We start from the raw sequence: 9,908 nt of genomic DNA, 5'->3' as shown, positions 1-9,908 counted from the left end.
CTAATCTGGCTACTGGGGCATAGGTCTCATCATAGTCAAGTCCTTCAACCTGACTAAACCCTTTGGCAACTAGCCTAGCCTTATTTCTAGTAATTCCCCCCGTTTCACTTAATTTGTTTCTGAATACCCATTTTGTTTCTATTATTTTCTTATTCTTAGGTGGTGGTACTAGGTCCCAAACTTCATTACGCTCAAATTGGGCTAGTTCTTCTTGCATAGCTATAATCCAGTCTGGGTCTAGTAGGGATTCATCCACAGTTTTGGGTTCAATTTTTGAAATTAGAGAAATTTGACTTTATACCTAGTATCACATAATTGACTTATACTCAGAAGATTATATTTAAAATTTTCAACAAGTAAAACATTTGTAATTATAAAGTCTATTTTTAATTCAATATTACCTATACCAATTACCTTGAGTTTGCCGTTGTTTTCAAAGGCAACTGTTCCTAAGCTTTTGTAAGTGAGTTGAGTGAACTTAGTGTGATCTCCAGTCATATGTTTGGAGCAACCACTGTCCAAAATCCACTTGGTTTCCTACGGTAAGTAGGAATTAAAGTTAGTCTTTTTATTTTTTATTTTTTTATTTTTTTTTGGCAGGCATTATTTAAGTTAATTTTAAGTTTTAAAAATTAAAGTTTTGACATTAATTTTTAAGTTTGAAATTAATTTTTAAGTTTAAAATTTTGAAATTAATTTTTAAGTTTAAAATTAAAATTTTGAAATTAATTTTTAAGTTTAAAATAAAAATTTTGAAATTAATTTTTAAGTTTAAAATTAAAATTTTGAAATTAATTTTAATTAAACAAATTTAAGCCTTATTCATCTCACCCGATCTATATTATCAATCAGGGAATCCTATGATTTTGTGAGATGAAATTGGATTTTTAATTATGGAGTTTTGGTTTAACTTGTGTTAGATTCAGATTTAGCTTTGGTCTCCACAAATAGGCAATCTTCGGATAAACTTCTAAGCTTGGTGAGTCACATGGACGTCATTAGTAGTAACCAACCTTTCGAGGTTTTCCGAATAGTCCTATCCATGGAGCTTAGTACTAAACCTTGGTCTAACTGGTTAGGATTCATTTAAGGGTAGCTTCGGTCAGTTCCACTTGGCCAAATGCACCAGATCGAAACCATATCTTTCTAGACATGCGATGCCCAAGTTTCCCTAACGTACTATCATCCAAAAACTTCACCAGTACCATGATTCAAGTTAAACTTGGTCTCTTTTAACTAGTCATAATTATCCTACCGGGTTAGTTTGTTTAGGTTACCCTGTCGGGTAATTTAGTTTTGGAGGTGCCAGCTATTCTGGAGCCTCCCCCTGAATTATTGGCCATTAATTTAAATTTTGATTTTAGGTTTATGTCTGTTTCTTTTATAGTTATAATTAACTTGGTGATAGTTTATATTTTGTTGTTTTTTAAAGTGTTTAGATTTTGAATTTGATTTAGGTTTGTATTTTAGATTTTGGTTTGGTTTATTCGATTTTATATAATGTATTTTTTCTTTAGGTATATAATATTGATTAAGTCCTATTTGCGTGGTTAAGCACGCTTTCGGAACCCAAGCTAGATTGGTTGATTTGTATTGGGTTATTAATGATTTGAAGGTTTTATTTGAATTCGACTTATATCCTAGTCCGGTTTTATTATAGCATGCTTTTTGATTATTTAGGATTAAGTCTAGATTTTTTGATCTTGTTGTGAATTTTTCTAATATCTCTTTTAAATTATTTATTTCATTTTTTAATGATAAATTGTCCTCCTCAAGTGTTAGATCTTGAGTTGGATTTGAATTTTTTATTTGTTCCTTGAGGTCTTGATTTTCCTCAAAAAGTGATTTGTTTTCATTTTTCTAGTTTAATCAATTTATTATTCAAACAAGAAATAATTTTAAAAAATTTACGATTTAGGTTCAGGTATACCTCTTCGAAACCTTCGGAAACGAGTACGGACTCGTGGCTCGATTCGAGTTCGGACCCGTCTTCCGATTCGTCTTCCGTTTCAGCTTCGCGGGCCATCAGCGCGAGGTGACTCTGGTGCTTCTGATCTTCTGCTTCCGATTCGCTCGAGGAGGAGTCGTCCCACGTTGCTTTGAGAGCCTTCTTTTTGGTCTGTTTCGGTTTGTCAATCTTCAGTCTTGGACACTCGTTCTTGTAGTGCCCCCTTTTGTTGCATCCGAAACAGGTCACGTTCTTTTGTTCGGTGGGAGAACTGATCTTTTGAAAGTCCTTCTTGCTGAAGTTCCTTTTTCTCCCGGTGAACATTTTTCTTACCAAGTTCACCAGGTGTTCTTCGTCTTCCGAGTCTTGGTCGGAATCTTCTTCATATTCAGGCTTGCTTTTCTTTTCTTTGGAGGAACCTGCAAATAAAGTTATACCTTTCTCGGCTCCAGCATTAGTTTGTTCATGTAATTCTAGTTCACAGAAAAGCTCGTCTAATTTTAACTTAGAAAGATTTTTAGAGATTTTGTAGGCATCTACGATTGATGCCCACAAACTATTTCGTGGAAAAGCATTCAATGCGTACCTTATTAAGTCTCTATTTTCCATCTGGTAGCCTATCGCATGAAGCCCATTGAGGATGTCCTTGATCCTCGCGTGGAGCTGATTCGCCGTTTCACCTTCCTGCATTTTTATATTAAGAATTTTATTTAAAAGCAGGTCTCGTTTTGTTACCTTGGCGTCGCTCGTTCCCTCGTGCAGCTCGATCAATTTGTCCCACAGTTCTTTAGCGTTTTTGTGTGGACCGACTCTGTTCAGTTCTTCTCTTGTTAATCCGCACTGTAGAGTGTTAATCGCTTTATTTTCTGTTAATGCCTTTTTCTTCAAATCTGCTGTCCAGTCTTCAGGATCCAGTATATTCCCGGAGTTGTCTGCTGGAATTTTATAGGGTCTCGTAACGCTCATCCACTGGTCGAAGTCTGTTTTGAGGTAAACCTCCATGCGCTTCTTCCAGTACGGAAAATCGTCCCCGTTGAAGAGTGGAGGTCGTACTGTGCTGAATCCTTCTGTCTGAGACATTTTAGTCCTGCGCACAGAAGAAAGAAAAGAAAAACAAAAATCCCAAGACTTGGTCTTGAATTAGTAGTGCGGAAGAAGAAGAAAAAAAAAATAGAAGTATCCAAATTGGTGTTGTACCAATTTAGATTTAATTGCAACGCAAAAAAATTTAAATCAGGTAATAATACCAGTTTGAAATTAAACGTAAAACTGAAAATCGAAAAAAAAAGGTTAATTTTTCACCCCCTGTCTGATTGGTGGTTGCACCAAATCAAAGCGGAACCTGGCTCTGATACCACTTGTAGGACCGTGATCGTTCGATAGAGGGGGGTGAATATCGATTCGAAAACTCGAGTGTAAAAGTACGCAGCGAAAAAGTAAATGAACAGAGTTGATTTTACTTCGTTCGGATCCTATGACGACTCCTACTCGAAGGCACGTGGTCCTTGACCACTTTCGTTGGGTAATCACTAGCAATTCGAATATGATTACAAAAAGAGTACAAGAAATGCTAATGAAACAAAGTGATACCGACAAGGAAATTAACCAAAGAAGAAGGAGCACTTTGTCGAAGCTTTGTTAGCGTCGTAGGAGCGTAGAGCAGCAGGGCAAGCAGTCGAAGAGTTCTCAGTTGTGTCTGAAGCTCCACCCCTGGGGCTTCTTTTATATGCTGCTCCGGGCGCCCTGGTGCGACGTGGCAAGTCCAGTCAGGATGCTCCACGTGGCGAGGCGACGCAGAGGATAAAAGTTGTCTCCGGGCACCCGGATCCCTTCCGGGCGCCCGGACCTCCGGGCGCCCGGACCACCTTTTTCCAAAGATTCCTTCTCCTGCAAAACAAGGTTAGTCCGAGGTAAAATATACCCTGCAACACAGATTGTTAGCACAATTTATAAAGTATGAATTAACAGAAAAAGTATGACTTAGATTCCGTCTTTCCGAGACCGGAATCTAGTCACGATCTCGACTTAGATTTCCGAAATGGATCTAAGCCGGATCGACGCCTAATGTTCCCTTCTCGGGAACACGTCCTCGCAGTCACTCCCCTCCAGTGACTTACCTTACTTACCTGCCAGACGTCCGGTCAGCCCTTCGACCCGTCTAGACCTTTCGCTAGCTATCCGGTCAGCCCGTCGACCTATCTGGACTTCTTGCCAAGCGTCCGGTCAGCCCGTCGACCCGCTTGGACTTCTCGCCAGCTATCCGGTCAGCCCGTCGACCTAGCTGGACTTCGTGCCAGACATCCGGTCAGCCCGTCGACCTGTCTGGACTTCTCCTGCACACTCGATCAAAGTGTCAGACAACAACAAAACTAACTTAACCTATTTGTCATTCATCAAAACCTATGTTAGACCGTTAGTGATACCCGCACCAACAGGTCTGACCTAGAGTTTTAGTGAAACTCAAAGTCATGACCAGACAATCTAAAAATTGTCAAAACTTATCATTCTTTATATATTATTACTTGAACTAACTTTATTTTGCAGAAAAATGACTTGATAAAAATGGTAGTCCGGGCGCCCAGAGGATGTCCAGGCGCCTGGAGTCCAACCGCCTGGTGCTTTAGGCGCCCGAATGATCAAAATTTGATTAACATGCTGAGCTGGAGCGTGATGATTGGTCGACCCACATCAGTGTTTCAAGTGCCCAGAGGGGGTCCGGGCGCTTGGACGTGGGTAAACTTCAAGGATGAAGGTTCGACAAGAGCTCGCTACGTCAACACATTCCAAGCACCCGGGAGGAGATCCAAGCTCCCAAACAAGGCTACAAAAGAAGGTTTCGACCAGCAACTTCATTACATCATTCCAATCATCTTCTGCATCTATACGCTGCTCAGAAAACGTTTCTACGATGTCCAAAAGCTGCTCCGACGACCGAATGCTTGATTCTTCAGATCTGTAGATCGTCAGTACATTTAAATTATTTTAGTTCTTCAAAAATTGTAAATCTCTACTTGTACTATTTTGAACTGATAGTGATTGCCCATCGAAAACACTCAACGAATGTGCACCTTGGAGTAGAAGTCGTCACAGGTTCCGAACCAATTAACTCTTGACCTTGTTAGCATTACGTTTTCTTTTCTTTATTCCGCTACTGCTTATCTCTCGAAAGTTTTAAATGAACGTGAAAGTCACGAATGCTATTCATCCCCCTAGCGCGACGATCTTACAAAAATAAGAATAAAAGTACTTACAAACTAAGCACATCACTAACCAGTACCTATTACAATATAGTTTTTCCTATGTTGTAACCAGCAGCTGCTACAATAGAGAAAATTATATTGTAGCAATTACTAGTTAATACTTGCTACACTATGCTTGCCGAGTAAATTTTGAAATGTTATAGCTTTTGATTTTGGATTGAACAATAAGACACATAATATATATCATAAGACGTAAAATCTAATATTTTTATATTTTTTTAATAATAATCGTATTCTGATCATATTGTGTCTTATATTTTAAAAAAAATCTTATATGGCACTATTAAAACCCAAAATCCTAATTAAAAATATAAATAATTTATTCAATATATATTGAAATACCAAAATACTTGGTACTGCTAATTTTGGTACAAATAACATATATCGATGTGGTATATATAATATATTAAAAAATTTAATATTTTTTTATACCTTTTTAATTAAATTTTAAAAAACATTTAAAAAAGGGCGTCTATTAATTGTTACCTATATATATATATATTATTTACAAAATTTATTGTAAAATAAAAAACATTTCTAACGCGGAAGCAATCAGCTTTTGAATTATGTTTTTTTTTACTTAGCCGCTGGATAGTGTTGTCAGTGTCACGCCTACCCAGCACGGATCTGCTCAGTTTGGGGATCTCCGCGAGGTCCAAGAGCGAGAGGCAGGTACTCTCCTCCTCCTCCTCCCCATTCCGACCACACATGACAAGGAGTTGTCGCTGTCTCTCCCGCGCTCATCGCATAGAATTGATCTGTGTTTTCTCGTCTCCCTCCACCACCCACCCATCCGATGCCACATCGTGCCGCGGTGGTGCCGCTACTCTGTCGCGGTGTTGTTTATTGCTTCAGGCCTGCAGACGTGGTGGTGTGAAAAGGACGGGGCCCTGAAGCGTCCCATCTCGCCAAGGGGGTCCTCTGCCCCTGCTGACTGCTACTAATAGTGAGCAGATAAAAGAGAGAGCAGTGAAATAAGAGATCAAGACGAGGAGGTTTCACTTTCCAATTCCCACACCACACTACCCTTCAAATGCATCCATCCATCTGGGACTGAGGTCCTCAGGCCCAATCGTCCATGCGACCTGTCCTTTTCCCTGCGCAAGCTGCTGGCTGGCTGGCTGGCGGGCTCCTGCTGCCCTTCTAATCTCCCCCATGACTCCGGGCGGTGACAATTCAACTTTTGTCCCTTCGCTTTTAATGGAAAAATTAATTGCTCCGGGCACCACTCAATTCACCCACCACCACCACCTAACGCCTACCATCTTCCCCCTTCCTCCAACAAAAGCTGCTCTCTTCTTCTTCTGTACATCTACGGCGTATTATAGATAGTAGGAGCTAGTTATTTGACGATGATGATGAGATATTATCGTGTTAATCCGGGAAACATACAGAGCTGACAGCGATGATAGATACGGCGTGTGGATTCCATTTGGCAAATTAGGAAGACAGAATTAATAAAGTGTGGTTCTTATTGTTAATCGTCGGCATCAACTAGTTTATGTTACATATGCTAAGGAAATTGAAGAATGGAGTGGTCACGAGACGACCCCCGCCCCTCGCCGCCGGCGATTGTCTGGATCAACGAAAGGAGTTTGGTCTGCTTGCGCGCCCACGCCTCCGCCTTTTCCATCTCCTCGGCCTCCGCCTCCGTCCTCAAGTGTCCCATTCTCTCCCTCCACTCTGCATCCGCCCTCTCCAGCCACACCTTTTCTTCCTCCCTCAGTCGCCGAATCCGCTCTTCCACCTCCTCCACCTTCTCCCGCTTCCTCCGCGCCTTCTCCGTCTCCATTTGCTGCTCCAGCCGGCTCAGCCGCCACGCCGCATCCTTCCGGTGCTGCGCCCAGGCGCGCCGTCCCTCCTCCACCTCCTCGCACAGCCTCGCGACGAGAGACAGCTGGTGCGGCGCGAGCTCCGGCGCCGGAGGCGGCGAGATTGAGAGCGAGAGCGCCACCGACGGTGCCGCCGCCGCGGACGAGGAGCTGCCTGGAGACGGGGAGTGGTCGGCACAGGTCATATTGAGCGCGTGCTTCTCGGCGAAGGTGTGGAGGATGTGTTCGTACGCGCTAGGGGAGGCGGCGCCAGCGGCGGAAACAGAGGGCGGAAAGGCGAAGGGGGAGGAAGAAGAGGAGAACGAAGAGGAGGAGGAAGTGTGGTTGGTATTGAGCTTGAGCTGCTTCTCCTTGAAGACTTCCCACCACTTCCCGAGGCGCTTGGGGGTGCGGCCGGGGAGGTGGGCGGCGATGGCCTTCCACTTGTTGCCGTACCGTGCCTGGAGGGAGATGAGAAGGGACTGCTCGTCGGGGGAGAGCGAGCCCTTCTTGAGGCCCGGACGGAGGTAGTTCCTCCAGCGCTCGTGGCACGACTTGGGGTCGCGGTGGAGCGGGCGCCCCATGCGCTCCGACACCAGCGCCCACTCCTTCGCCCCGTACTGCTTCACGTACTCCCGCAGGAGCGCGTCCTCCTCCGGCTGCCACCGCTGCCGCTCCCTCATCATCCCATCGAACTGAGAGGCAACGCCGTGGATCGACAAGTTAAATACCAATCAATTCAGGCGAGGACGCGACATTGAGGAAAAATGCATGCACCAGCAGTGTCTCTTCTCTGTCACACAAATAGAGAGAGAAAGAGGGGGAGGTGAGGGAGGTGAGGGAGGATGGTAAAAGAAAGATGGGGTATCGGTGTGGATGTGTCGGGGTCTCTCTGGTCACATGATGTTTCGTAGCATTGAATGAGTGGGGGGACTGCTCATTGTTGGGTTGCTCTGCTCCTCTGCCGCTGCTCCCTTCCTTTTCTGGTCCATATGCACCATCCACCATACAAGCAGCACCATGCAGTGCACCAGCCATTTTATATTCTGCTACATTATAAAACTCCCAACTTCATTAATCGGGACCAAGACAACACAGAGACTCCACTGCCCCATTTGGCACAAGTCCATCGTAATCGATCGACAATTGCATTAACCAAATATCCATTATTTACGACCATTATTTCACCTTTTTAAAATCATTGAATTTTTTTATATTTTATTTTATTTCAAAGTTTAGTGGAGCTACTAACAAGCGCTAGCAACGAACGCCCGAACCTCCGCGATTAGGGTTTCCGCCCACTCCGGATCGAGCAGCTCCGCCGCGTGAAACCCTCCTTCGCGAAACTTCGCCACCACGGCGGTGGCGCCGCCGCCGCTTCCTTCCTTCTCCATCATTTCCACGAACTGCCGCTGGCGGTCGACCAACGGATCCCCTTCGCAGCCCGTCACCAGACACATCGGCAGATGCCTCAGCTCCGCCGGAACCGCCGCCACCGGGTTGCAGAACCGATGGTCCCGATCCGCGCCTTCGGGCAGCGCCAGCCTCCACAGCATCTGGTTAGCGCGGAGGGGGAGTATTTGGTCCTCCTCCGACCTCGTCTCCGACGGAGTCATCTCCTCTCCGCCGAAGTAGGGCTGGTTGAGGATCAGCCCCGTGAACTTGACCGGGTGCAGCTCCAGGGCCGTGAGGAGCAGTCCGGCGTGGTACGCCATGTTGGCGCCGGAGCTGCTGCCCATAAGAAAGCAGCGGGAAGCGTCGCCGTGGCGTGCCAGCCACGGATCTCCTCCCCCTCCTCGACCTAATTGGGATCGGAGCCAGAGCACGGCCTCCGCCGCGTCCTCGTACGCGGCGGGGAGGCGGTGCTCAGGCGCGAGGCGGTAGTCGACGGAGACGACCAGGGCGGAGACATGGCGAACCATCGCCTCGCAGAAGGCGTGGTAGAAGGCGGTGCCGGAGCTGAAGACGACGAAGCCGCCGCCGTGGAAGTAGATGATGACGGGGAGCTTAGCGGCTGGAGGGAGGGGGTTGGGGCGGTAGATGCGGAGCCATGTGCCGTTCGGGGGATTGAGGGGGACGTCTCGGGAGAGGACGTCGGCATCGGGTTGATCGCCGGAGGGCGGGAGGACGGGGACCGGGGGGCGGGTCACGGTGCCGTCGGGGTGTTCGACGATTTGGAGGAAGAGGCTGGTGCTTTTCGTGGAGGGAAGACTCTTTTGCGCCCCAGAGCCGGATGAGTTCTCCATGGACGAGAACAGAGAGAATTAGACTGCGGCGAGGTGGATTTTGAGCTGCAAGTCGATTCAACAGTCAGTCAGCGAACAAACAATTTGTAAGTAAAAATTTTTGGCGTGCTATACGCAGTACGTCACGAAGCAATTTTGAAAATTTTAATAGATTTTTTAGTATTTTTTTTTAATTTTCTTTGGGGATTTTGAACTTACTTTATTCCTCTGATAGAGAAAGCTTACCAAATGGGTTTTCAAAATGAGTTTACAATTCAAGCATTTGTTTTCATAAAATAAAAAACACGGTCAGAAATCATATTAAAAAATTTGATATTCAATCTAAATAGAAAAATGAATGGAAGAGATTTTTAGATCTGATCTATTAAATGAATAATATATATATATATATAGTCATCCGAATTTATATAATATTTTTTATTTTATGATATATTATATATATTTAGAATTTTTAATTTAGAAGTAGAGTTATAATGGGTTTGAGTAAATAAGATTTTCTCTCTAGATTCAAATTTTCTTTTTGAAGATTTTTAAAATTAAAAATTTAGATACATAGGTTATATTATATGTATTTAGAATTTAAGATTTTAAGATTTATGAATTATGTTATAATCTGTTTAAAGTTAATAAGATTTTTTCTTAG

The 9,908-nt window shown here is 44.1% G+C and overlaps 2 protein-coding genes across 2 annotated transcripts; both read right to left on the bottom strand.

The window, feature by feature from the left end:
- Positions 1-6,662: 6,662 nt before the first annotated feature.
- LOC122002237 (probable carboxylesterase 8) lies at positions 6,663-9,359 on the bottom strand. The gene has a single exon (XM_042557341.1). It carries the CDS (start codon positions 9,263-9,265, stop codon positions 8,267-8,269), a length of 999 nt encoding a protein of 332 aa, XP_042413275.1. The 5' UTR covers positions 9,266-9,359; the 3' UTR covers positions 6,663-8,266.
- LOC121999668 (protein rough sheath 2 homolog) lies at positions 6,722-7,702 on the bottom strand. Its single transcript, XM_042554318.1, has one exon. It carries the CDS (start codon positions 7,700-7,702, stop codon positions 6,722-6,724), a length of 981 nt encoding a protein of 326 aa, XP_042410252.1.
- Positions 9,360-9,908: the final 549 nt, after the last annotated feature.

The sequence above is a fragment of the Zingiber officinale genome, chromosome 7A (genome assembly GCF_018446385.1).
Source record: "Zingiber officinale cultivar Zhangliang chromosome 7A, Zo_v1.1, whole genome shotgun sequence".
Lineage (NCBI taxonomy): Eukaryota > Viridiplantae > Streptophyta > Magnoliopsida > Zingiberales > Zingiberaceae > Zingiber > Zingiber officinale.
Note: the sequence above shows the minus strand (reverse complement) of the source record. Positions and strands in the feature narration are given on the sequence as shown.